Source organism: Halichoerus grypus, chromosome 10 (genome assembly GCF_964656455.1).
Source record: "Halichoerus grypus chromosome 10, mHalGry1.hap1.1, whole genome shotgun sequence".
Taxonomy (NCBI): Eukaryota; Metazoa; Chordata; class Mammalia; order Carnivora; family Phocidae; genus Halichoerus; species Halichoerus grypus.
In genome coordinates, this window is record NC_135721.1 from 7,614,525 (window position 1) to 7,642,388 (window position 27,864).

At 56.1% G+C, this 27,864-nt stretch overlaps 1 protein-coding gene across 3 annotated transcripts in view; it reads left to right on the top strand.

Moving 5' to 3' along the window:
- The window catches only part of HPCAL1 (hippocalcin like 1), a 108,119-nt gene extending 80,469 nt beyond the window's left edge, over positions 1-27,650 (top strand). The window contains exons 2-5 of one of the 3 annotated variants that reach the window (XM_036097553.2): positions 1,134-1,219; positions 21,938-22,333; positions 24,172-24,277; positions 26,774-27,650. In XM_036097553.2, the coding sequence (XP_035953446.1) occupies positions 21,956-22,333; positions 24,172-24,277; positions 26,774-26,871 (582 nt within the window). In that variant the 5' untranslated portion in view covers positions 1,134-1,219; positions 21,938-21,955 and the 3' untranslated portion in view covers positions 26,872-27,650. Of the gene's footprint in view, positions 1-1,133; positions 1,220-5,382; positions 5,501-21,937; positions 22,334-24,171; positions 24,278-26,773 lie in introns of those variants that run through there. The other 2 variants (XM_078055966.1, XM_036097554.2) reach the window with 2 other exon arrangements.
- Positions 27,651-27,864: the final 214 nt, after the last annotated feature.

Here is a 27,864-nt window from a genome sequence, read left to right on the forward strand (position 1 = left end):
CTCCAGTGAGTGCGTATAAACCGTGATCATTGCAGGAGATAACCCGCGTTAGGAGCAAATAGCTGGGAAGTGTGTTTAGATTAGGAAGAAAAATGGGGTCTCAGGTGAAGAGACGCATGACAGGGGACTGGGGGTTGAGCAGGAGCCAGCCAGAGGGGAAGGCGGGTACCCCGGGCTGTGATCTGGGCTCCATTCTGGCTCTGCCACTTGGAAGACACATGCCCTTGAGCGAGTAGTTAGCTTCTCTAAGCCTCAGTTTCCCCACCTGGAAACCAGGGTTAGTCATTATGCCTACCTCATAAGGTTGATGGAGGATTGAATTGGCTAGTGCGAATAAACGCACAGAAAGCTCTTAGCACAGCCCCGCAGCCTAGGGACGGTAACCCTGAGAACGTTACAACTACACACCACATACAGGGTGCAGCCCGCTCACAGAAAGGGGTGAAGGAGGAGGTCAGCCATCCGCCAGCCATGCAGGGTGTGTGGAATGTGCCCGAAGCTGGTGGTGTGACGGTTGAAGGTGGGGTGGGGGAGTGGTCGGGGCACCCAGGATGCCCACGACGTGTGGACTTCTCTTCTCATAGTGACCGACCGTATGACTGTGAGCCGTGGGGCTCGAGGTCGGTGATGCCTTCTGGCTGTTTCTGCGTGCAGGGGTGGGAGCTTGGCTGCGGGAGCCCCTGTGAGCCCGTCCTGTGCCAGGTCGTGGTGTGCACAATCCCGGGGCCTATATGGTGACCCTGTGGGTCAGAGCGTTGGGACAGACCACGGTGACTCAGTGATGCTGCCAATGCCCAAGTCCTGGGTGTGCGGACTGAAGAGGTCGGAGGCCACTGGCCCGTGTGGCTTTTGCTCCAGCATATGATAGCTGGTGCCCTCACCCACAGGGAGGCCTGGGTCTCCCCGGGAGACCTCTCCCATCAGTACTGCGGCGGGCTTTCCTCCCTCCCGGGGCAGCAGGTCCATATGCTCGGTGGCTTGCCTGGGCCCAGGAGCCAGGGCTTTCCTGTACTCCGTGTGGGGCTCACAAAAGCTGTGGTCCCCCCAGTAGGCACACAGAAGCAACCAGAAAGGCAGTGGGCTCTGGGCCGGGGTGTACGCACCCTAAGTGACCTGTTGTTCCTCTCTCCCAGGGCATGGTCTAGCAGCCCCGACAAGGTTGTGGAACCTGCCCCCGGAGCTTCTGGTCCTGACTGTCTCCACCTCCACTTGGCCTTGGGTAAGTCACTTTGGGAGGCCAGAGGGGCCTGGAAGCAGGGGAGGACCTGTGGGTGGGGTGGGGGTTCTGCCACTCTGTGGGGTCCTGCCTGTGGCTGGCATGTGAGGATTTCACCCAGCTCAGTGGGAAGAGATCAGGAGTTGGGGACAGCCTGCCTGGCACACCCATGAAGTGGTCGGGAAACTGAGACTCTGGGATGCAAAGAACCCACCCAGGTCCCATGATCATCTCGGTTCCCGCCTGAAGCCGGCCAGGTCTTTCTGGTAGGTCATTTGGCCTGGGGTACTTTGACTTGGGATTCCTGAAAGCTTCTATCTCCCAGGCCCTGCCCACCTCCTACCCACAGAGGGGAAGAGCTCCCTTCCCAGGGCCCCAGGGCTGAGCCTCCCCACCCCCACCTCCCTTCTCCCCCAGGCCTCCCTGGGGCCTCGGAAACCTTGGGTTCAAACGTCCTCTTCTCTGGCCCCACCCCTGTCCTCCCAGACTTTTCTCTGGCTCCTCGGGACTTCTCCCAGCCCCTCCGCTTTGCTGCCCTTCCTGCCTCCCCTAGAGACTGACCGCCCTTTCTCACTCACAGCCCCATCCCCTCCTGCCCTCCAGCGTGGCGAGGCCCTCACCAGGCCTGGCCCCCAAACCTGGAGCCAGCTGCTTTCCTCTCAGGGAAGAGGTCAAGTCCACAGAAATTAACATGACCTACCAGCCCTTGGTCTGTTTGAATCCAGCACCCTCCCGGCCCCGTCTCTCCCCACTGCCTGCTTGGGTTCCGGGGAAGCTCTAGCGATAGCAGAGGGCCTGCAATGTTCGAAAGTGCCACCCAGCCCCCAGGCCTTTGCTCAGTGGCGCCTCTGCTTAGACCACTGTCCCCTTTCTTGGCCCACTCCTGTCCATCCCATACAGCTGAGCTCAGGGGTGGCGTCCTTTCTCAAAACCTTCCTGACCCCGGGGCTGAGCCCATTGCCTGTCCTCTGTCCTCTAGAGGCACTCCGTAGGGCTCTCTTGCCACCAGGTGGCTCCCCCACCAGGAAGTGCTGACTGAGCACTGAACAAACCCCCCCGCTGGGGGGCCCGGGACCCGGCCCGCCTCTGTTTTGCTGTCTGTCGCTCCTGCTGAGCTCAGGGTTCGGTTCTGTTCCCAAGTGAGGAAGGAGGTGGTGAGTGGGAGAAAGGCCTCTGCCCTTGGGTTTGTGCAGTCTGGATCCCGCTGGGCCCACTTAACAGCCTCCCCGCCTCATCTGTAAGAGGGTCAGTCACGTCTCCCTCTTGGGGTGGTTGCAAGAGTAGAGGTGTGGGGAAGCCTCAGCTGCCCTACAGCCCTTCTTCCTCTTCCTCCCCCTACCCGGCTTCTGGTAATTATTACAGTGACTGTCATTAGTCATCGGCCCTGCCCTGCTCTGCCCGGCCCACCCCAGTACTGTGAGCCCCCGTCGAGGCCAGGGTGTGGGGTCTGTGGCCAGCGGCCACCTGGCGGGATGAGGCAGCATCAGGGAAGGGCCACTGGGGGCTCAGCCCTGCAGGGTCAGGCCCAGCCCAGGAGAGCCCGCCTCAGAGCCCTCGCAGAAAGTCTGGACTTTTCTAGGCCCTCCAAGCGTGTAGTTCTCACCTTCCACCCAGAAGGAATCACCTTTAAGGCTCAGCTGTGAGGCTACGATTTGCACCCAAAACCTGCCTTAATTTCCACCTTAATAAACCACCCTAGGGTTGCTGGGTGCCCAGCACTATAGCCCTGAGGGGGTCTGAGGGGTCTGAGGGGCCTGAGGAGGCTGAGGGGGCTGCAAGCCTGGGGAGGGCAGAGGCCAAGCTGCTGGTTTCATGTGAGTACCCCCAGCAGATGTGAGTGTGTGCCCACAGGTCAGACCAACAGACCCCCAGCAGAGCCCCCAGATAGCACAGTACGTCTCCCTGCTCCCTGCCCCCCCAGGGAGCCTGCATCCCTTGGGTATGGGGGGTCCCCCCATCTCTTGCTTGGATGTCCTTCCTTCTCTCATCTGTCCTCTTCACCTTTGTGAAAGTGCTCCCGGGCTTGCCTCTGCCTCAGGGGATAGATGAGCGTGGAAAGTGCGGCTTTCACTAGTTCGATCTCCTTCCGCCAGCTCTTTGGGAGCTGGGAAACGAGCAAATGGGGCCGTGTGTCACCTGGACCTTGTCTGCGTGTAGGCACAGCTCAGAGACGCTGCAGCCTCCGGTCCGGACCACAGCCGTAAGGCGAGTGTCCCAGTAAAGTGAGTCAGTGAATGGTTTGGTTTCCCAGTGCATATAAAAGTTATATTTATACTATACTGTAGTCTATTAAGTGTGAAATAGCATTATGTCAAAAAAAAAAAAAAAACAATGCACGTACCTTCATTTAAAATTACTTCATTGCTAAAAAATGCTAATCATCATCTGGGCTTTCAGTGATTCATCATCCCTGATCAGAGAATCACCGTAACAAATATAATCATAATGAAGTTGTTTGAAATATTGCAAGAATTACCAAAATGTGACACAGAGACGCGAAGTCAGCAAATGCTCTTGGTCAATGCCACTGACAGACGTACGTGATACACAGTTTCCACAAACCTTCAGTCTGTAAACCATGCATTATCCATGGAGCACCTGGGAGGCTCAGTCAGTTAAGCGTCTGCCTTGGGCTCAGGTCATGATCCCAGAGTCCCACATCGGGCTCCTTGCTCACAAGTGGGGAGTCTCCTTCTCCCTCTGCCTGCTGCCCCCCCAGCTTGTGCTCTCTCTCTCTCTGACAATAAATAAAATCTTTAGAAAAAAAAAGCATTATCTGCGAGGTGTAAGAAAGCAAAGCACAATAAAACCGAGGTGTACGTGTACACGCATCCCAACTAGAGGCGGGGTTGGGGTTGGGGGAGGCTCGTGGCCAGGTCAGGTCCTGCTGAGGCTCGTAGCTAGATGTCAGGATGCTGGAGCAGGCACAGGGGCCCAAAGGGGGCCGAGGAGTGTCTCTTCCCAGCCCAGGGTTCCGGTGCCCACAGCAAATGCCTGCTAACCCCCACCCCCACCACTACCACCAAGAGATAAGGAACTCAGATGGTACTTCTGGCACATTGGTATCCTTAGCCGTGGAGGTCCTAGGTCAGGGGATGGCAAATGGGAGGACCCCTTCTCTTTGCTCCCAGGTACTGGAGAAGCCCCTGGGTGTGAGGCCATGGGTTCCAGCCTTCCCCCCAGCAACCCTGCGTTTGTTTACTTAGCAGATACTTATTGATCACACACTCTGTGCCAGGAAGCGTCTAGGCTCTGGGCTTCCAATAGAGAACAAACCAGAATAAAGCCTGGCCCCGGGGCCTTGCATTCTAGTTCTGGGGGGAGAGAGACAATGAACTCAATAAAATATAGAGAAAAAATCAAGTAGGACAGGAGAATAAAGAATTTGTGTTGGGGTTTCCTTGCATATAGTACTAGGGAAGGCCTCGCTGGGAAGCGTGTTGAGGAAAGACCTGAAGGAGGGGAGGGAGCAATTTTATATCTGAGGAACAGCCAGTGCAAAGGGCTTGTGGCAGATGTACGCCCGAGTCATTAAGGAGCAGCAAGATCACTGTCACTGCATGGGGATGGGCAAGTGCAGGGATAGATGGCCAGGCAGGTGGGATGGGGGGGGGGGTGTAGGTCATACACGGGGGCAGGACACCTGCAGCGCTAACCCGATGAGGAATATGGGTGATACCGCGGTATCTCAGGGCTGCCAAAATCAAACCATACAAGGCGCCTCCTCAGTCCTTTAAATAGTGACCCCCTCCTCAAAAATCTCATAATTGTTGCTTACAGAGATTTGTCTAGCCACAGTTCTGCTGGGAGATGTTAGGTGAACAGGGGCATGGAGATTTGGGGTTTTGCAGAAGTGGATAGGAGAGCATGACGCCGGACTTGCAGCCCGTGGAAGTGTTGCTCGTCTGCAGGTCCCAGGGAGCCGTCCACGGGCCGCTCTGAAGTGGCCTGCGAAGTAGAAACGGCGCCAGTTTTGAGGCAGGGCATTGGAAAGGGGAAATCCTTCCTGTGTTGTAAGTTGAGGGTTATTTTTAATAGTGACTTGGGATGACTTTGCAGTATCGCTTCCTGTGGGCGTCTCCTTCAGGCCTCAACCACAGGGGCAGATCCTGCACGGCAAGCATTGTGGGCACCGTGCACGCGCACCATGGGCATGCACAGCTCGGCTTGGCATTCTCACCCGCTGGGGAATCCACGGAAGGACTGTTGTCCTGGCCCCAATCAGGACTGCCAGCCCCAGGCAAGGGAATCACTGCCCTCAGCGTCCGTGAGCGTCCACTCCGGGTAGGTTTCTGTGTCATGTTGGGGAGGAAGGTGCTTTAACTGCCGGTCAGCCCTTGCTCGGCGCCGAAAGGGCGGGACACAGATGGAAGCTCCGCATCCAACGAATGAACGAATGAATGATCAAGCCCAAGATCTTGCTGCTTGTTGGCGCCTGGGCCGGGGCCCCCTCCCAGGTCTGCGTCCACGCAGACCCTCCCCTGCCATGACACAGGCCCCTCAGGGTGGCCTGCACTGATCCTTCTCACTTCCCAAAGCCCAGATTTCCGGGTCAGCCCGGATTTCACGTTTTCTGTCCTGTGGACCCCTTGACTCTTCTTGGACCTATCAGACCGTACGTGCAGGTTTATGGCTAAAAAGTCCTCTCCGGGAGCATACTTCACGAAGGTTTGCTCTGGTCGCTGCACCTGGGGCCTCCTAGGGTCTCCAGGAGACTGGCTCTTTCCCTGAAGTTTAAGACCCGGTTGGAAAGTCTCGGGTGGGAAATTCAGAGACCTGGAGCACCAGCAAGAGGGGCTCCGCGGGGCCGGGTCAAGTTCACTGCGCAAAGGCTGGGCCTATAGAGGAGCTGGGGGTCGTCAGCCCCACCTTTCCTCCCTCCCTCCCTGACTTCCTTCTTCTTACCAAGTGCCAAGTGCTGCAGCCTTACCGTGTTTCAGGCATGGTGCTAATTGGTTACAGGCTTACTCCCAGCTGCTCTCTGGGTGAATGGAACTCAGCTCTGTGTCCTTGGGGAAAAAAGTCAGGAAAGGATGTGGGCCCCAGCCTGAAAGCTAGTCTGTCCGTTCCTCCTGGAACGCCGCCTTCCTTCGCTCCCCCTTATGCCCCCAGCCCTGGAGCTGGGTGCCTGGCTAGCAGAGGAGCTCCCTCGGCGTAGAGAAGAAGGAAGGGATTCATGCCTTGTTTCCCCACCTGGACTGTAAGCAGTCCGAGGCCTCCCGTCCTTCTGTGTGTCCCCAGCACTTAGCACGCTGTTTTTCACTCAGTACGAGCTCAGTTAATGTGTGTGGATCGACACTGTGCGCGAGTTTGCGCATCGGTCTCCGCTCTCCCTGTGGAATCTATGGCTCCTGGTGTTGTGATTTAAAAGTAAAAAGGGCAAAGAGCAGCTTTTATGAGCTGTCTGCCCTCTGGATTATAAACACGCTCCCTAATGACAAGCTAGGACCGCAGCTGCTATGGTCCCCGAGGGCAGATGGCGCATCCCCGTTCGGGCGCCTAGCGTTTTAGCCGGGCTGATGCCGTTTGTGTTGAGAATGACTTACTGTTTTTATTTCTTCCCAAAGACATTAAACATGAATCAAATAGCATATGAGATGATTCACTGGAAGTTTCCTTCCAAGTATAAAAAAAAAACAAGAAAAAAATTTCTGGATTAGGGAGCTGAGCCATGAGCAAGCTACACACCGGCCTTTGGCGGCAGCCGGGCCCCCAAGAGCTCTGCCATGGGCCGCACCTCGTGGGGTGGACCTTCCTGGGGACAGAGCCACTTGTCGGCGCCCACAAACCCCCAGCGGGCCATGAGTGTCTTGAAAACATCTTTGAAATCTGGTATCTGTAATGACATTTCTTACAGACAGTTTCTATCCGAGGTATCTGACTTAGAATGTGGCCAGACCTCATTCATTTGGGGCACGTGAATTCAAAGTTTGGTAGCGGTTCGTTTGGGGCCCATGAGTTGTGAATTGAGGCGTCACTCAAGCAGGAGCCTGGCAGAAATGTAGCTTTCCACCATCTACTAGGAGAAGAGCTAAGCGAATGGGTCTGCGAATGGATCCTGGGGCGGGGCGCCTGGGTGGCTCAGTCGGTTAAGCGTCTGCCTTCAGCTCAGGTCATGATCCCAGGGTCCTGGGATTGAGCCCCGCATCGGGCTCCCTGCTCAGCGGGGAGTCTGCTTCTCACTCTCACTCTCACTCTCCCTCTATCTCTCAAATAAATAAATCAAATCTTTAAAAAAAAAAGATCCTGGCGAGAGGGACATACATTCCAGCCAAGGGAGTGAACTTGTCAGGTGCCGTAGAAGCCTCCACGGGGCTCATACATGCTTCAGGGTCCACTAGTCCAAAGTCATAATTCACGGATGAAGAAAGCAGCCCTTTGAGGCACCGAACTTCCCGGGCCCCCCACTCTGTTCTGAGGTTGGGAATGACAGCTGTGCTAATAGCCGCTAACTTCTCTCCTCACTACACATGCCTACTCATCTACCTCACAGAGCTGCCAGTCCAGCCCTTACCCTTTACCTGAGAAAGAACTCAGAGGCACCTTTTTAGGTATTTTTTTTGACTTTGACTTGACACATTTGAACTACCCTTTGACTAATGAGTCTGAATGCCTAGGATTTGATGGTATTTTTTCTTCTGTGCCCTAGCTGCCCCTCCTCCTCACACCCTACATTTGTTAATCTATCCATTTGTTCCATATTGTCCTGTACAGCTCAGTACTGTTGTATTGCTGGCCCAATCATTGCTCATGAAGGTGCCTCAAGAGGTAACAGGCCCAGGGCTGTGTAGCGGGGGCTGGGTACGTGCTGGTGGCGTTCTCCCAGCACCCCCAGGATAAAGTCCCAAGGCTAGCCCTGCCCACCCCTCAGCCATGTGCCCTGTGCCAGGGTTTCTGCAGCCACACTGTGCTATTTCACGCTTTCACCCACACCTCTGCCAACACTGAGGACTTCTCCTCGAATGCCACGTTTAACCCTTCTCCACTGGGAGAATGGTTTCCCAGATGGCAGCTCTGGAGGCCTGTCCCCACCTGCCCCAGCAGAGGCTCCAGTGTGTTCTTCATCATGTCGGGCCCGCAGTGGTTCCCTTTTTACAGCCTCAGGTCCTGGTGCATAAGGAATCTGTGCAGGTTTAGTGAGGGTCAAGATAGCCATGGGATGAATGAGTGAATGAATGGTAAACATGGCCCATGCTATTTTCTCTAAGATAAGAACATTCCCAGGGTGAAATCCTAGCCCTCCCATGCACTGATGTGTTGGAAAGGTCTTTGTCCTGGCAGCAACCCCCACCTCTGCCCAGCCAGGCCTGGGTTCTCTTCCACCAGGAGCCAGGGGACAGATGGAGGCGTTCGGACAGTCAGCGGTGTATGCATGTGTGATATATACAAGTGGTGTGTGTGGTGTGGTAGGACGTGGGGTGTTTGTGTGTGTGCATGCCCCCCGTCCTGCACAGATCCCAGCAGCCCAGCCGCCTCGGAATGCTGGGGGTCGCCCTGGGCAAATTCCAGACCTCTCCTTCAGTATCTGCGAAACTCCCTGTCCTTCCGGGGATCTGTCCTGTGCAGAAACCGGCTCTACGTGTACCTGTTTAAGTGGACCTGATAGACTCCCCAGGAGACATCATGCCCTTAGAGAAGAGCCCTCCCGCTCCCTGAGGGGTTCCCCCTCCTCTCTCCCCACCCGGGGTGGGGGTCACAGTGTCCCATGGCCAGCAGGAGCCGAGCAGTGCCCACGGAGCCTCGGGCGGCTTTGCTGGACTGGCACCTCAGGCAGCGTGAGCGGGCTGGAGGCTCTGCTCGGCCACCGGAGGACTGCCCTTTTCTTCTGTCCGTTTTTCTCATTTTCTCTGAAGAACAGGAGTTAGAGTTTCACTGACTGACACGCACTGGATGTGCCTGGGTCACTGGGATCCCAGGTTTTCACGCTCTGTGCTGGGCATGTGGGCAAGAAGTGTCTGCAAAAGTGCAGGCAGCCCACAGGCTCTAGCCGGCCTCAGCCTCAGCCTCAGCCTCCAGCCTCAGCCTCAGCCTCCAGTCTCAGCCTCCAGCCTCAGCCTCAGCCTCCAGCCTCAGCCTCAGCCTCCAGTCTCAGCCTCAGCCTCCAGTCTCAGTCTCAGCCTCAGCCTCAGCTTCCAGCCTCAGCCTCCAGTCTCAGTCTCAGCCTCCAGTCTCAGCCTCAGTCTCAGCCTCAGCCTCTCAGCCTCAGCCTCAGCTTCCAGCCTCAGCCTCAGCCAGTCTCAGTCTCAGCCTCAGCCTCCAGTCTCAGCCTCAGCCTCCAGTCTCAGCCTCAGCCTCAGCTTCAGCCTCCAGTCTCAGCCTCAGCCTCCAGCCTCAGCCTCAGCCTCCAGTCTCAGCCTCCAGCCTCAGCCTCAGCCTCCAGCCTCAGCCTCAGCCTCCAGTCTCAGCCTCAGCCTCCAGTCTCAGTCTCAGCCTCAGCCTCAGCCTCAGCTTCCAGCCTCAGCCTCCAGTCTCAGTCTCAGCCTCCAGTCTCAGCCTCAGTCTCAGCCTCAGCCTCTCAGCCTCAGCCTCAGCTTCCAACCTCAGCCTCAGCCAGTCTCAGTCTCAGCCTCAGCCTCCAGTCTCAGCCTCAGCCTCCAGTCTCAGCCTCAGCCTCAGCTTCAGCCTCCAGTCTCAGCCTCAGCCTCCAGTCTCAGCCTTAGCTTCAGCCTCAGCCTCAGCCTCCAGCCTCAGCCTCCAGCCTGGCTCTGCTTGATACTGCAATTAAGCTCATTAAGTGCATCACACATTTCTTTTATCCTAAAAGCTGTGATGTTACCTCCAGGTATTAGTCTGATGTTTTAAATTCGTCAGTCCTTTTACGCCCTTCATTTCCCTTTATCCGCATGGCTCCACGGTCACATCAGCAGGCGTGGACTGTTATTCCCATTTACAGTTCGGGAAGCCGAGGCCCAGAGAAGTTATGAGACAGCCAAGACCATAAGGCGAGGCGGGGGAGCCCGGGAAGAGCCGGGCCGGCCATTTTCCGCGCACCTGCTACCCCGTGTGGCCCCTTCCGTGCACAGCTGCCACCGAGCGGCCGTTCTGGTCCCACGACGGAGGAGCGAGCAGACGCTGATCTGAGGCCCCGAGCCTGGGAACCACCGCACCTCAGGGCCTGGCTCGGTGCGCCCTCCGCCTCCCAAGAGGCGCCCCACTGGCCAGGGTGTGTAGGCACTACTGGCGAGGATGGGCTTCCCTCCTGCGGGGGGTGGAAGGACTGGGGTTCACATCCTGGCCAGGAGCATCAGCGCGAGATCGGGGACTCGCTCTGTCACGTGCCGTGCGGATCTGTCCCACGCAGGCTTGGCCGGTGCTGGAGTCATTCTGCGGCCGGACACGGGTAGCCTGGAGGCATTTACGCAGCTGTGTGGGGGCTGCTCTCCCACGTCTCCACACATAATACGTGCAGCTGAGCCGGGTGGGGGCCCTCCACCAGCTCTGTGCCCCCAGGGCGGACTGAAGCCCGGTCAGATCTATGGGGGAGGGGGCTTCTGAAATCTCAGACTGGCTCCTGCCTTCAGTCCCCATGGACTGGTCTACTGGGGCCTCTTAGATTTCCGTTGAAAGAGCAGTTAGCCCTGGTGGGCTCCGGATCCCTGCAAGGGCGATGTAGGGTGATTCCCAGGGGTGGATGATCAAACAGTGATAAAGTCTGAGACCTCAGCTGGTTGTCTCATTCCGAGTGCTTCACAGGGCTTGGGCCTTTGCCGGGGATGGTGAGGGGACATGGCCAGCCTCGCCTTCTCCAGTCCCCTCTTGTTTCTGTCCTGGACCCTCTCCTCAATGTTGCATTGTTCCACAGTCATGCTCACTGGGAATGTCGCAGCCTCTGTGCCCTAGGGTGGACTCTCTCCCGGCCCCCTCGCCCCGGCACACGCTCTTTCCTTCATCCGCCCACCTGGAGGACTCCCAGGAGCCTTTAAGCCTGGCTCAGACCTCACCGATCAGACCTCATGACCATTGTTCGGGGACAGGCTAGCTCTGCTCCCGCTCTCCCGGTCCCTCTTAAGTAAGCCTCACGGTGCACAGTACCCTGTGGCTCAGGGGCGTGCTTGGGGAAAGGGGACTCCAGGTACCTGCGGAGGGTCTTTGTTGTTCATCCAGCTGTTCCCACACTGGCACAGAGGGAAATGGAACTGTTGGAAATGTTTGCTGGCACAAGGGTGCAAATTCAGAAACTTCCAGTTGCCCACTCCAGCCTGACAGGGATGAACTCCCACCGGAAGCCCCAGAATCTGGAACTCACATATGGGTGGTCCTACGCAGCAGTTTTGGTGTTAAGAAAAAATCCTGTGGTCTTGTTTTGAATCCTGCCTAGAGTTCTCTTCCTGTTGTGTTAGCAGATTCTACAAGGGGGAGGATCATTCTACTGGGCATTTTCTCTTCCTCTCCTCTCTGGCTTTTCTCCCCAGAGGCTCATTTATGTCCATTCCAGTAAGCTACCTTCCTCCACTGGGCAAGCAGCTCCGGGTGCTCCTCCCTAGGAGACTCCAAGAGCCGCGAAGTTGCTCTGGGTGAAAGATCCCAGCTGGAGGGGGGCAGTGAGGACCCTGGCCGAGAACCACCTAGCTGGGGGCGGGTTCATGGAGGGAGGGAGGAGATGGCATGGGTTTGGTGATTGGACCCCGGGGTCTGACATGCCCCAGGCAGGCCCCCTGCTCTGCTATGGCTGTTTCTGGGCCAGCAAATGGAGCTTTTTCCAAAATACCAAGTCTGGATTACAGAATGTCCCTTCTTAGAGCTTCAAATCTGGGCAAGAAAGCGCTTTACCATCCTGATCCATGATGTTCCTTCCTGAGAAGTCACAGAATGTTGAAGCAAGAGGGTCCTAGAAGAAACCCATTCACTCCTCCATCTACTCATCCATTCAGGCACTGTGCTAGGCCCTTGGAACACACAGCCATAAATCAGAGAGATTTACTGAGCACCCATGGTGTGCCAAGCCCTGTTCTGGGCAGTGTGGGGGTACAGTGTGAACAAAAGGAGACAGAGACAATAAATGTAACAATATGGTGCCAAGTAGTAGGGAACCCTATGACAAGGGGGCAGGATGGGGGACTAGGCGTGAGGGCCGATGCTATTTGAGATGGGTTCCGTGGAGGAGGCACCCCCAAGAAGCCTCAAGCAAAGACATGAACGTTGAGGGAATGCACCTTGAGACCAGGTGGAGGGAACAGCAAATGCAAAGGCCTTGAGGCTAGAACATGCTTTGGCATGAATGAGGTATTCCCTTTCCTCAATAAGCTCACAGTCTGAGGGAAAAATACAAGTAAATGATGTTGTAAAAGCTGAGGTCATAATAGAAATAGGTTAAAAATTGGTATCGGGATGCAAAAGGAAGAGTAATTGTTGGGGGCTGCGACGTGCATCTCTGAAGAGGTAACTTGTGAGTTGGGCTTTGGAGGTTGAGTAGAAGTTTGCTGGGCAGCCGAGGCGAGCAGCCACATGGATGAACCAGTGTTTTCAGAGGCATGAGGTGTGTGGGGAGAGCCATGCACAGTTCTCCCTCCTATTGCATTAGCAGCTTCTTCGAGGGAAAGAGCGGTCTCTTCAGGGTTTCTCTCTCCTTTTCTCCACCTTTTCCTTTCTCCCAGCCTCATTGAGGGCATTTCAACCTGTGCTGAGTGGAGGAAAGCTCAAGACAGGGAGGGGAGTTCTGTTTCGGCCAACTCCCTCTCTCGCTCCCTCCCTCCCTCCTTTTATTTTTTTAAGCTTTTGGGGAGTCATGAGGATTTAAGCTGCTGGGGATGGGTGCAGAAGTTGAGAGGGTTTTCAGTGGGATTTCTCAACCAAAGGTCGCTGGCCTGGAGCCCATCCAGCTGGTAAAACTGGATGCAGCAGGTTTTCAGGAAGCCCTCTGAAAACAGGTTCCTGGAAGTCAGCAAGCTGAGTTTGGATCTGGGCACACCCTGTCACTATCGGCTCCAGAGGGGCCTGCCATGGACCGCCTCTGTCCCCAGATCTCGCTCGGGCTTCGGCTGTTCTCCCTCGAGAACACTTTCTACCCTCCTGACCTGGGCCATCATTGCTGCTGGCCTCTAGGGAAGTTCTTGAAGCTGCTGGAAATAGAAACTTGTGGACTCATGTAAATGCCATGATCTTTCATTCCTGGGCACCGAGGAGAGAAATAAAGAGCGCCTCCCCCAGCTGGGTCGCAGTTAGCAATGGGCCTGTAAATAGGGTGCTGATGAGCTCCAAGAGTCCCTTTTTGGTAGCCCCAGATCTGCAGTGTCCCAAGGATCTACCGAGGGCTGAGCAGCCAGTAGAAATAGAATATCGACCGTGTTCATACGTCATTGTAGCTTTTCTAGTAGCCACATTAAGAAGGTAAAATGAAACAGATGAGATAGTGTCACCAACATGATTCATTTAACCCACGATATCGCAAACGGTGTCACTAGTCATCCCACATGTAATCAGGATAGCAAAATCATCATGAGATATTTTACATTATTTTTATGTGGTAAGTCCTCAAAAGCCAGTGTGTAGTTTATTCTTGGGGCACATATATGAATTCAGACGGGCCACATTTTATGTGCTCAATCGCCACATGTGGCTGGTGATTACTGACTTGGACAAATCTAGTTTATAGACAGAGAAACTGAGGCACCCGCGACGTGGAGGAGGCGTGGCGGGGGGCGGGGCCGGGAAGGCGGGGTCTCCAGCCGGGTCCCCAGGAGTCAGCCTGCCTGCGCCCTCTAGCGTCCGCCCAGCCGTGTTGCAGCCTGAGCCGCCCCAAGCGTGCTGTTCCTCCTGGGGTTCTGGAAGGTGTCACAGACCCCCTGGGACAGGACTGACCCCTCCTCAGAGCAGCTGCACTAGAAGCCCAGGCTGCCTGCAGCTTGCCTCTCACCCACTTCCTTGGAGAAAAGAAGGACAAATTCTCAGCATTTGTCCATTTGTTCAGTGGGTCACCAGGAGAAAGAACGGCTCGGGTCTTGTGCTGCACGAGGAACAGCACAAAGTGCCTGTTTTCTGCTGGTCCCTTCGGCCCCGACTTTCCTGTTCGAGCCCAGACAGAATAAGTGCTCGTCGCCAAAAGAGCCGTCTGGTCCCTTGAAGTTCAGATTCACTGCGGATGCCCCTTCAGCCTCATCCTGAGCTGGGGCCTTTCATAAGGACTTGCTTCCTCCCGTCTTTCCCATCGTTTTCCCTCCGAGTGTTTGTAAGTCGGCTTGGCCCAGCGAGCTGTGGAGATCCAACCTGATGAAAGCATTTTAAAGCAATCACTGAAATGTCAACCCATGCCATCAGCCGGTGTGGAGCTGTGATTAATGACACATTCGGTACTTGGTTCCCCGGAGCCTCACCGAGCAGTTGGTATAACTGTGCCATTAAAAAGGCTTTAATTTGCAGGTGATGCCTACTTTGGGTTGAATATTTTCATAGCGCTCCCAGCTACATGTTTGCCCCCTTTTTTTTTGTGAACAATTTAGAACAATGGAGTAACCGAGAGCCAGAGAGATGGATGGATGTAAGCGCTACATTAACTGTCTCCCCATTCTGCCATTACTGGGAATTAAAATGTGATTTTGATGCATTCAGAAGGCTGTTGCCTGTCTGATCCGAGCCCTGCTTGGTCATGAAGCTTTTCAAGCCAAGTGAGAGGTGGCTCTGATCCCGAATTGATGACCCTTCCTGGCACGCCCATTCTTCACCCCATCTGTCAGCGGAGAGGAGAGTAAGATTTTCTGGTCTACAGATGAAGGATGGGTGTGTGCCTGGGCGCCGGGGCTGGGGGGCCATTTCTGCTGAGAAACGGGGGTGGTTGCTTTGTCTTTGCAGAAAGGCTGGCTTGTTATCATCCATCTTCCCAGCCAGCCAGTCGTCAATAATGGTTCCTTGGCTTAATTAGTAACAGAGGGGTCACTGTGCATGCAGCATTCCATCGTCCCGGGTCCCTGAGAGGCGTGCTTTGGGCTGAGAGCCTCCAGGAGAGAGCTAAAATGAGGCTCTCTGTATTAACTGTTTCGTTTGTGTCTTTGGTAAGCACATGTGAGCTGGCCCAGGAAGGGACTGGCAGTGCATGAGGGGCTATATTTCGTCTTCACGGGCCCCACTTCATGGTGGGGGGGGATACCAGCTGGGAGCAATGTGGTGGCCTCCATCACTGCCCATGGACCTGGGCAATGAAGGGGCCCCGGGGAAGGTTGCAGACAAGCACGTGCCCCACGGAAACCTCATTTGTCTCTAAATGGAGATAACATTGCACCCTCCCAACCTGGCCAAGCGTGACCCCCATCTTCCCAGCACCTGGAATCTGCCTAGAAGTGGCGTGTGGGGGTCGACCTCCAGTGGCTTTTTGGTTTTTGTTTTTGTTTTGTTTGTTTTAGTAGGCTCCGTGCCCAGGGTGGAGTCCAGTGTGGGGCTTGAACTCACAACCCTGAGATCAAGACCTGAGCTGAAATCGAGTTGGACGCTTAACCAATGGAGCCGCCCAGGCGCCCCGACCTCCAGTGGCTTTTAAAGTCCTCCTTATCGTTCAGTTTTTTTTTTTTTTAAAGATTTTTTATTTATTTATTTGAGAGAGAGAGAATGAGAGAGAGCAAGCACATGAGAGGGGGGAGGGTCAGAGGGAGAAGCAGACTCCCTGCCGAGCAGGGAGCCCGATGCGGGACTCGATCCAGGGACTCCAGGATCATGACCTGAGCCGAAGGCAGTCGCTTAACCAACTGAGCCACCCAGGCGCCCTATCGTTCAGTTTTGATTCCACATGCTGTCTTCCTAGGCAGACTGCCTAGTCCCCCCACCCCTGTGGGAATGAATGATTCCTCCCTGGAGCACCACCCCCATCCGTAGGCACCTGTGTCGTAAGCAGCCCAGAGCACTGAGAACCAGGAGGTGCATCCCTAGGCATTCAGAGGGCCCGATGGACTCGAGTAGATGCATAACCACTGTGAGCCCAGCCTGGCGCCAGGCCCTGAGAACGTGCTGAGGGCAAGGGTGCCTGCACTTCTGGGTTTGGGCTTTTGGGGAGCAGAGCACCGGCTTGGGGACACGTGCGGGCAAGCATCAAGACTCAGGACACAGTGCGGGTGTGGTGAGGCACACAGACTTGTAGACCACACATTTCCGGAATATTCCAGGGAATGCTGTACCCCCTTCCCGGACTCCTTTGCCTTTCTTGGGAGGGGTCGCTGCTTGTGATGAGAGACTCCCCCACCTCGAATATAGACACGGGAATCTTCAGCCTGGGACCTCCAGACCCAGGGATCTTAGACTGTCAGACCAGGAAGGGACCCTAGTCTGGGAAGGAGGCCCTCTCACCGCACACAGCCCTCCCAGGAATGCCCTCCACCCCCGACTTGGAAGCACTTTGAGAAGGAGGGGCTGGGAGGGGGGAATCTCAGTCTTGCGGGTCAGCTTCAGGGACACACGTGGAAAGGAGCTGGCAAACCCGGGCACACCGCCGAGCCCTCTGCCTGTGACCTTCCAGCTTTGGGTTGACCGTACTGGTCCCTCTCCCTAATCTGGTACTGTCCTTTCCATAAACATGTGTTCTCTCAGGCAGAGGAGGTGTTGGGGGTTTGGAATTTCTGTGGCACCTGAAAGAACATAAATCACAGATACATTCTGAGGCAAACCGATAGCAGCATTCTGAGCGGTGATTTGGTCTTCAGTGAGGGGAGTGGATTCTAAATCCTGAGCCCTCAGAGCCTAGAACTTGACAGAAAGCCGCTTGTTTCCATGGTGAAGGAGATAGGATGCCAATCAGGGTAAAGGATGTGCCATTAATGATCCAAGATGGCCTGGGGAAGGTGCTGTTCGTGACCACGTGGCCCTCCCGTGGACCGGCCTCCCCCCGGCTGCCTGCAGCAGGATGTGGGCCAGACAGCCCCGGGCCCAGTGCTGCCTGTGCCCCCAGAGCCTGTGGCGGGTCGGGAGGGAGGCTGTGGGGACCTCCGGGTGCCTGGCCCCCCACAGACACTAATGGCACTTGCTGATCGGGTCACTGTCCAGGGGCAGCCGAGTCAGCGTCCCAGGGCTGTCGTAACCAAGGAACACAGACCGGGCAGCTTCAAAAACAGGAATTTATTTTCTCACAATTCCGGAGGCCAGAAGTCTAAGATCAAGGTGTCGCAGGTTTGGTCCCTTCTGAGGCCTCTCCTTGGCTCGCAGACGGCTGTCTTCTTGCTGTGACCTCATGTAGCCTTCCGTCTGTGTCTTTTTTCTTTTTTAAGATTTTTTTAAAAATTTATTTGAGATAGAGAGTGAGAGAGAATGAGCAGAGGGAGAGGCAGACTCCCCGCTGAGCAGGGAGCCCGACGTGGGGCTCGATCCCAGGACCCAGGGATCATGACCTGAGCTGAAGGCAGCCGCTTAACCGACTGAGCCACCCAGGTGCCCCAGCCCTCTGTGTCCTGTAAGGCACCTGCCACATTGAATTAGGACCCACTTCAGTGACCTTATTTTGCCTTAATTACCTCTTAAAGGCCCCGTCTCCAAATCGAGTCACATTCCGAGGTGAATTTGGGGGCCCTGGTTCAGTCCAGAATGGCAGCTGGCCCGCCCTGCTCACTCTGAGCCCCTCCCACTGTGCCCCGTGCAGTATGACGCGCCCCCTTTGAGGACACGGGGACACACGCTGCTGGTGGGAACAGCGCCAGGTCCGGACGAAGTGAAGAACGAGGAGGAGCAGGTGCGGAAGGTAGCATCCGAGGCTCGGGCCCACTGCGTGCGTGGCTCTGCTGCCCTTGAAGCCTCGGCGGGGAGGTCCCGCGGGAGAGACCTCAGACTAACTGAGGGTGTTCTGCCCCCTCCGGACGCTGGCTAGGACACGCCCACAGTTCGAGAGGAGCATGGCAAATATCAAGGCTTTGAGAGCAACTAAACTGATTAAAGGGTTGGAAAATGAGTCTGTTTCAAGCCCAGGCGCCTCGGACCTGGAAGTGCTCAGTCTTCAGGCTGTCCTAGGTCTCATCCGGGAGCCCCGGGGCGGGTGCTGCCCAGTGCTCTGCAGACACAGAGGTGGGTCTGCCGGCAAGAAGCCACACAGCGAGTCACCCCACGTGGGGGGGGGGGTCTCGGGCCACCTGCCGGGTCAGCTGACCTTTTTTTTTTTTTTTTTAAGATTTTATTTATTTATTTGACAGAGACAGAGATAGCGAGAGAGGGAACACAAGCAGGGGGAGTGGGAGAGGAAGAAGCAGGCTTCCCTTCAAGGAGGGAGCCTGATGTGGGACTCGATCCCAGGACCCTGGGATCATGACCTGAGCCGAAGGCAGACGCCTAACGACTGAGCCACCCAGGCGCCCTCAGCTGACCTTTTGCAGTCCAAAATTTGCAGTTCAAAAGTCCTACGTGATAGGACCTGGAGGAGGCCGGGAGGCTGTTTAAAGAGAGCAGACAGAAGCAGGGGTGCGACTAGCAGGTTAATAGAGGGATCCTCACGGGAGCAGAGAAAGCACATGGGAGTTGGGGCGGAGGAGAGTTCCCTGGGGACAGAGAGAGCGGAGGGCATCCGTAGCCCTGAGCTCCGAGGGCTCTCTCTGCCACCTGGCTTGCCCGATCAGTGGCTTCTGCAGGGTCACCTTTGGGGGGCCCACCCAGCACCAGGGGCCTCCTGGACTCCTTGCTCCCCCTGTGGGTGTAGACGTGTGCGCGCAAGAACATGCCCTCAGGAGGCTGGCATGGGCAGGAGGTGCCTCAGTGGGGGAATCAGCCTCAGGGGGCGGGTCTTGGGGTCATGCCCGAGGCTGCCTGGATCTGGTCCCCACCTTGGAGTTCGGGTGGGAGAGCCTGTGGATGGACAGATGGACGGGCAGAGAAGGATGGGCACCTGGCCTAAGGCCCTGGCAACACCCACGTGGCTTCTCCCCGTGCCCTCAGCTCCTGTCCTTGGGTTTGGTGGGCAAGGTGCTCTGGCTATGGTGCTGAGCCCTGGGATCTGTCGTACTCGGCTGCCCTAACAAGGTACCACAGACCGGGCGGCTTAAACAGCAGGAATGTTTTCCCTCGCAGTCCTGGAGGTGTGGGCAGGGTCGTCTGAGGGATGTAGGGAAGCATCTATTCTAGCTTCTGGAGGCCTCCCGTGTTCCTTGGCTGGTAGATGGCTCTGTCTTCTCCCCACCTCTTCACATGTCTTCCTTCTGTACTATTTCCAAATGTCCTCTTTTTGTAAGGACACCCCAGTAACCTCATCCTAACTTGATCATTTTCAGAGTCCCCAGTTCCAAATAATGTCCTGTTCACAGGCATTAGGGGTTAAAACCTCAGCATCTTTTTTTGGTTGGGAGGTCACAGTTCAACCATAACCTGAGTGTGCCTGAGGAGACAGACCTGCCATGCTGGGCTGTCCTGGGCGCCCAGCACCACCCTAGTCCTGGGGCACATGGCCCTGCCCGCCCAGCGGGGCTGTCTGGGCATGGAGCCATCCCAGTGCCCCACCATCAGGTCTGCCAAGGGGACACCTAGAAGGACCCGGGAGCTGGTCTGGGTGGGGCCCCGAGAGCATGGCAGAAAATGCAGAATCAAGAGGCAGCCACACCTCCAAATCTGGCCTGGAGCTTTTTTCCACAGGACAGAGGTCTGATCTGCACCTTGGTTGTTTTTCCTCTTCCATCAGACACTGATTTTCACATTCACCTTTATTTTTCACGTAGAAATCAAAATGGTCATAAAAAAAAGAAAACTCTTATTAATGAACTGAGTTTCTGAAGGGACCAGAAGTTGAATCAGCGACGTGTGAACGCCAGGACTTTTTTGGGCCTCCCAGAGCGTGCCACCCCAAGTCCCAGGGGGGGTCAGAGAGCTGGCTGGTGGAGGCGTGGGGTTCCCCGATCTGTACATGGTGGCCTGGACCTCCTGTGACCTCTCAGCTCCTGTGGAATGGAGATCATGTGTGTCCTCGCAGGTTCCTGGTGACCTCGGGTGCGCAAGGACAGCTGTCCCAGTCCTTAGACATTTGCTGGCTTCCACATTTTAAGATCAGCCTATAGGTAAGGGCAGAAAGTAGAGATTGTAAACCCTGACACTGTGAAAAGAGTGGTTCTCGCAACAGAAGCTGATAAGGAAGGAAGGCGGGGGGATCCATGGCTTGATCTTATGGAGAGGGAACCAAGAATAAAGTTGCTTGATCAAGAAATAGAGGTTGGGCTATTTTTATTTTTGTTTATTATTTATTTATTTATCTTTAAAGATTTTATTTATTTGAGAGAGAGTGTGAGTGAGTGCATGAGCAGGGGGAGGGGCAGACGGAGATGGAGAAGCAGACTCCCCGCTGAGCAGGGACCCTGGGATCACGACCTGAGCTGAAGGCAGATGCTTAACGACTGAGCCTCCCAGATGCTCCCTCTATGAAAATACATGCACAGAGTTCAACATTTTAAAGTTGCCAAAGGATTTACAGTAAAAACTCCCCGTTCGAACCTTGTCCATCAGCCACCTCTCTCTGGGCAACGCCATGTCCAAATAGGACCTTCCAGACACAGAGACACGCACATATACATTGTTTTCTCTCTTTTTCACGAATGGTAGCAGACTCTTTGTGCTGCTCTACACTTTCCCTTTTCACTTGAAAGTACATCCTGGTTACTGCTTCTCGGTTTGCACAGCTGGAGTATCTTTAGCTACTCCTCCAAATGGGAGAACTGGGCGTTTGCAATTTTGAAAGACATGGCCAGGCTGCCCTCCGTAGAAGTCAGGAAAGGAACTTTATATAATTTAAAGTCATAAAAGGGCGCCTGTGTGTCTCAGTCAGTTAAGCGTCTGACTCTTGATTTCAGCGCAGGTCATGATCTCAGGGTCGTGAGATCGAGCCCCACGTCAGGCTCTGCACTCAGCGGGGAGTTGGCTTGAGATTCACTCCCTCTGTCCCTCCCTCCCCGCTTGCGGATGCTCACTCTCTCTCTCTCTCTCTCAAATAAATAAATAAAATCTTAAAAAAAAAAAAAAAGCCATAAGGATAACAAGTAAAAACAGGGATATGTATTATAAAGCTAATAAAACCCAGGAGGGGGCAAAGGAGGACGTGCCAGGGAGAAGAGATGGGCTGTATCTGTTATCTTTCCTAATGGGGATGCAGTGCGTACTGTTCAGAGTTTATAAATACAGAAGCAGTTCAAAGTGGGCACCTGGGGACTGGGGCAGGGGACATTTCACTTTGGTTGTCTCGTCTTCTGTGTGCTTAGAAGACGACGACTATCATGTTACTGTCAGAGCTGGGCCAGGAGACGAGGAGGGGAGGTGACAGCTGGGTTACTGTCTAGCAGTGACGTCACTGCGGATCGCTCCTCTGTCCGGGCTGTGCGGGGACCTGCCGTGGGGAGCAGGTTCTGCGGTATTTTACTGGTCACATTCGAGACATCGTGGGCCGCCCGGTGCTAACTCTAGGGCCACCCCACCCCTACGCCCTGGCCCCGGGGAGTTTCTCAGAGGCCCTGTAGAGAGGGGACTCCTTCAAAGTTTCTGGACACCTGTTCTGAAAACAGAATGAGGTGCCTACGAACCACAGGGTCAGGGGTGCACTCAGCACAGCAGGGACTCTGCCTGGAGCGCGTGAGGCTCAGGAGCGTGAGGATGAATCCTCAAGTCTTGTACAGCCCCGGTGGACACCTCATTCCACTGACTGCAGTTGCATCCCCCCCCATTTCCACACTCTCAAAGTCAGAGTGTGCCCACGAGCGGTCCCCCTTCCCGCAGGGCGTCCTAGGCGGGCTGAGCCGTCCCGGGCCCGGTGGCGGTCTCTCCGGCCACGCCCCCCCTGACGCCCCCGTCCTGCAGGTGTGACCGGCCGCCGCGATGGGCAAGCAGAACAGCAAGCTGCGGCCCGAGGTGCTGCAGGACCTGCGTGAGAACACGGAGTTCACGGACCACGAGCTGCAGGAGTGGTACAAGGGCTTCCTCAAGGACTGCCCCACCGGCCACCTGACCGTGGACGAGTTCAAGAAGATCTATGCCAACTTCTTCCCCTACGGCGACGCGTCCAAGTTCGCCGAGCACGTCTTCCGCACCTTCGACACCAACGGGGACGGCACCATCGACTTCCGGGAGTTCATCATCGCGCTGAGCGTCACGTCCCGGGGCAAGCTGGAGCAGAAGCTCAAGTGGGCCTTCAGCATGTACGACCTGGACGGCAACGGCTACATCAGCCGCAGCGAGATGCTGGAGATCGTGCAGGTAGGGCCCCGCACCCCGGTCCCCGCTGACGCCAGCCACTCCCCGGCCACCGCTTGTGAAAGTGACCGCCTGTCACCTGCCCTGGAGGGTCCTCGCCGTAGGAATGCGAAGACCCGTGTTTCTGGATCAGGCCTGGGCTAAGGGCTTTGATCTGTTTTGTTCTTCACAACCCTGTGGGGGGGGGGGCGAGGGGCGGTTCCTTCTCTGCATTTCACAAATTCCGAGGCTCAGAGAGGTGATGTCCTAAGAATTTACAGAGCTGAAAATGATAATGGAGAGGTCCCTTGATTCTTGCAGAAGGCACCTACTAAGACCTTCTCGAGTCCCCGTATTTGAGAATGCGACACACGGCATGTCACGTCCCCAGGAGCATGCCGTGGTAAAGGAAAACTGAAATATTAGTGGTCGTGGAATAATAAGGTCTGACACGGAAGGACCACCTCTTCGTGAGACCTTTTTTCTCACCTTCATGCCTATCAACAGCTCTGGCAGGTGAGGCTGATTTCCAGAAAGAAACCAAGTTTTCTTCACTTCACTGGGTGCCTGGGTTTGTGAGAGAGTAAAGAACCCCAGACCTGCTCCCTGGTGCCCCCCAGTGCCCCTACTCCTGGAGCCTGGGGGATTCGGTTCTAGGATTCCTCAGAAGAGGCGTTGTCTACATGTAAGGCACGTCTCGGCTCAGGAGCTAAGTCTTGAGCAAAGAGCTTCAAACCCATGAACTCCTAAACCAGCTGCAGATGGCCCGAGGAGTGACCAGCCCATTTCCCTAATAGGTGGTTCTCACACAGAATAAATCAACACGGGTTTGGGGACCTCTGTGGTTCAATTGTCACTTCTGGTTCTTAGCTATAAGAGGTGATAGAAATAAGAATTCTGTCTCCCTGGAATCCTACCTTCCTGTCGCCCCTTTCGCAAACGGGCATGCCTATCACTGGCTGAGAAGACCGGCCTGGCCAAAACTGGGACACGCCAGTGGGATTCTTCAAAACAGCATGTACGGGGTAGGGGTGGGCGCCATACCTGTCCAAATGGGATCTGGCTGCTAGGCGCCCACACCTGTTCCCAGACCCTGAGACCCTTCCCCATGGCCTCTCAGCCTGCCGGGTGGGATTCTCACCTGGCATGGAATGGTGTTTTAGGTACTTCCGAAGTCTGTCAAGACCTTGGAGGGGCCGCTGCTGCCTTTGGCTCTGCACTTGGATGTGCTGCGTGGCCCAGTCCCAAGAGGATGTCCTGTCCCAGGGAGACGCACACTGCCTGTGCTGTGAGGTGCTCTGAAGAGGTTCTCCATCCTAGAGAGACCTGTGCTATCTGCCGGTCCTTTCTGGGGCTTGTGATGTGGTTCTCCCTGTGGGTTTCAGGGACAAAATCTTTCTTGTTCTAAAGGGAGGTCTAACAGTCACAGAGTAAAATGCTCACAGCTGTGTGCAGTGTGGTGGATCAGGTACATATATCCCTGTATGACCACCACCACCCTCGGTGAGTTACAGACATTCCCAGCCCCCCAGAAGGCTCCCTCAAGTTCCTTCCCGGGCACTATGCCGCCTGCCACCCCAGACAGCCCCCAGTCTCAGCGCTGTCACTGTGGTGGTGTTTTGCCTGCTCTTGAGCTTTACGTAAATTGGTCTGGCTGCCTTTGCCCAGTGTGCCATCTGTGATAGCCACCGTGGAACATTCTAGAAATGTTCCTCTAGAAAGCTGAGGAAGGGTCTTGAAGGCTGCTCGCATCTCGACCTCTTCATGCCTTGCTGTGACCTGGGTGGAAGCTCACACCTGCCCCATCTGCTCAGGAACATCCCAGAATCTCTGAGCACATGCTTCTACGTGTCTCTTTGCAGGCTATATACAAAATGGTGTCCTCTGTGATGAAAATGCCCGAGGATGAGTCCACTCCAGAGAAACGAACGGACAAGATCTTCAGGCAGATGGACACCAACAATGACGGTAAGGAGAGTGTGTGTGTGTGTGTGTGTGTGTGCGCGCGCAGGGCTACTGAGAGCAGAGGTATGTTTGGAACACTTCCCTTTCCCTCAGCAGCTCCTCAGGCCTCCCCCAGCTCCCCTCTGGATTTGTGCAGCCAGGACAGCTGTCCTGAGGGAAGAGGCAGGATTCAGAGTCAGGGAGACCTTGACTCTGTCCTCAGGACATACCCTGTCTCCCCTGAGCCCTAGTGTCCTTGCTTCTTAAGCAGGGGAGACTGTCAGCCTCATGGATGTGTCTCAGGGAGGGGGAGGCAGGGGTGCTGATGGCACCTGGGCCCTGTTTGGGTTGGGGGGAAGGTAAGGATCAAGGGTCCTGGATGGTGGGGCCCTTGCTGTCATCCTGAGACAGCAGGCTCCCCAGTGGCCCCCGGGGGCTCTGTTGGGGCGCCTTCTCAGTGAGGCTCTGCAGGATCCACGTAAGAGCAAGCAGCCACGACCTGGTGGGTCCAGGCCTCCTGCCGGCTTTGTCAGGTGCAGTCCCAGAGTCAGGTCTGATTTGCTTTTGAACAATAAAGAAATGGGACATTTAGAATAGAAAAGGAAATACCCCCTGGGTTGTGCTGGAGACGAAAAATAAGCTAATGCAGGAGGAAATGCTCTGTAAACTCTGAAGTGCTTTTGGCAAATGAGTTTAAGGACCGAGCCAGCCCAGGGATGGGGTTTACTGTGTGAGCACCGGCGGCTGAAGGTACATTGGACGCACCAGACAGCACGGGAGCAGTTTCCCAAACACGGTCGCGTGTAAAATCAGACAGCCTTGTGCCTGGCATTGCCCTTGGGCTGACTTAAAACTTGTCCTTCACCCTCCAGGGTAGCAGGGCGCAGGTTTCGGGTTCCGACGGACCTGCACCGAGTCTTGGCTCTCCTCAGCCTTGGTTTCCTCCTCTGTGAAACGGGTGTCACAAATTCAGGCTCATGTGGTTGTGAGGATTCAATGAGACCATGCCCAGAAAGCTGTGAGCACAGAGTCCTGGGCGCTGCGCTCTCGACCCCTCTCCCCTGCCTGAGCCTGCACGACCCCGTCCCTTTGGAGGGCCAGCAGGGCCGTGTCTTCCCAGCTTGTCGGGGAACCTGAGTCTGTGCCCAGTGGGGCAGGGCACCTCTGTGAGCCCCAGTGTGCATCTGTCCCCGGGCCTCGGGGAGGGAAGGGAGGGTCGATGTTGGAGAGATGAGGGTGAAGGCAGGGGTGCTCAGGGGCACCCCCTCTTGAGGGGGCTGCTCAGGAGTGGGCAGGGCCCTGCACTTTGTCTCACCTTCCCTGCCCCCTCCATCCAGGGGTCGGGAGTACCTGGCGGGTTTCCTCCAGCACAAACCTCTCCTGTTCACACCCCTCCTGGCTGTACGTATGATGGGAGACTGGCCGACTGCCAGGAACACGCTGACCGCTGCCGGACAGACCCAGACCAGAACCCCCAGGGCCCCTCTTGCCCCCCGTCGGCCCCTCACCTGCCCCGCTGTCTGCCAGGAGGAGGGGGCTGTGCTTTCAGAAGCTTCTCGATCTGAGTGGTCAGAGTCGGGGGAGTGGCGGGTAAAAGTCGCCACCAACCATAGGAGAGAAGCAAAGCCCAGTAGCCCCTCTGTGTAAGCAGAGGGTCCCGGAGAATTTCTCCTCCTTTGAAGGGGTTGCTTCCCAGACCATCCTTGAGCCCCGGTGTTGTTTAGTCTCCGCTGGGGCCAGCCCACCTGCCCCCTGCTGGGGGCCGGGAGGAGGGGGTGTCCCTCCCTGGCAGTGGGCTGGCGGAGGTCTCTGCCTGGGGGCCTCTGGATCCCTCTCCTGGCTCCCTGGTAGCAGCCCGCTGGGCGCGTCCTCCAGGCCAGGCTGCGGCTGAAGATCCTGAGCCGTGGAAGATTGGTAGCTTGCACGTGGCAGCGTGGCCCGTGGTGGCGTGGCGCAGGCCACGAGCTCCTTAGCCTGTTTACTGCCGTCCCGCGGGGTCAATGTCACCACGGCTTCACAGCTGCAGACTCCCCCAAGGCATGAGCCCGCCAGAACAGAGCCAGCTTCAAACCTAGGTCCTTCCCTGTCGGGGGTGGGGGGTCCTGGGAGAGGGACCGCCGAGGAGGGCCCGTGGGTGTCCCCAACATCAGCTCCCCCGGAACTCACTTCAGTTTTCAAACCCGCTTTCCTACTCTTGGCCCTAGCAGTAATGGGGTCACAGCTTTGTTACCTAAAGCCTGGGGTGGCTTCTAAAAGGATTTACATTGTCCCACAAGCCACAGCCCGTCGTACGGGGGGTGTGTCCTTTAAGTTGCCCGATGCTTTGCCATGAGCCGTGAAAGCGAAAAGGGATTTTTCCAGAAATGTGTGCAGAGTGAGTGGAGCCTCACTTTGGTCCAGCTTCGGGAAGGTGCGAGACTTAGAGCAAAGGGGGTGTCCCCCGACAGGGACGGGACCTCTGGACGCACGAAGACCGCGGAGCACTGGCTGAGCCCCGCCTCTCCTCTCTCCCGTGCACAGGCAAACTGTCGCTGGAGGAATTCATTAAAGGTGCCAAGAGCGACCCCTCCATCGTCCGCTTGTTGCAGTGTGACCCCAGCAGTGCCAGTCAGTTCTGAGGGGCCGGGCGTCCTGACAGCGGCAGAGAAACACGGGCTCGTCTCGCCGTCTAAGCTTTGCTTGCACAGGTGGATGCCTCCTCCACCATTCCTGCTCTCGGCCGGGGCCCAGGCGACACGCGGCACCTGCCCGGCCCGGTGGCTGTGCCTCCCTCCTCCACCTGGCCTCCTCCTGCCCCCACCCGGCCCCCCCAGGGCGCCCCTCCCCCGGGGAGGTGTTTCCACACAGGCCTCACAGTTCTGGCTCCCGGGGCGTCCCCCCGCCCCAGGGAGCCCCGAGAACACCGCTGAGGACATGGATGGGGCTTCTAAGATGGAGACAAGGCCAGCTGTTGTATGTTGTGACGGCAGGTGACCGTGGGCAAGGTGGGGACGAGACTGGAGGGAGAGTAGACGGGCAAGCCCTCCCCGTGCATGGCTCCACCTCGCTCGTGGTTTTCTCTGACCAAAGCTGCTTGCACGTATAGATACCGTGGCCTCCTTCCTTTTCATGTATAAATTATGCCTCTGGTGAAGTGAAATGTGCCGTGTAGGTCCCGTATTTCATGACTCCGTTGCCTGTGAAGCGTGGTTTCCCCCGTGGCCTGTGATCCGCCCCCGAGCCCGGTTATTTTGTGGTATTTATGCGCTCTCTCGATCTGCCCGTTTCCAAGGAAATGCATGCGTGCCCAGTGCCGTGGAGACCGTCCCGTCCATGTAGTGAACGCAGGCATCTGTGTAAGGTCTGTCCTCCTTGTTGATTGGTCTGGCATTTCCTGTATTAAAAATGATCAAATAAATGGAATTCTCCGAGTTTTGTGTTGGCCTGTGAGAGCCCCCGGGTTGCTCAGGACCCTCGGGTCAAGGTAGACTCAGCAGGGCCAGTTGCTGTCGGTAAACTCGGCCCCTCTCGTGTCCCTGTGTCTATAAATCTTGTGCAGCCTGCTCTTCAATATCTGCCCCACTCGTGCCAAGAAATACTCGTGGAAATAAAAGGTGACCGTCCCTGGCAGG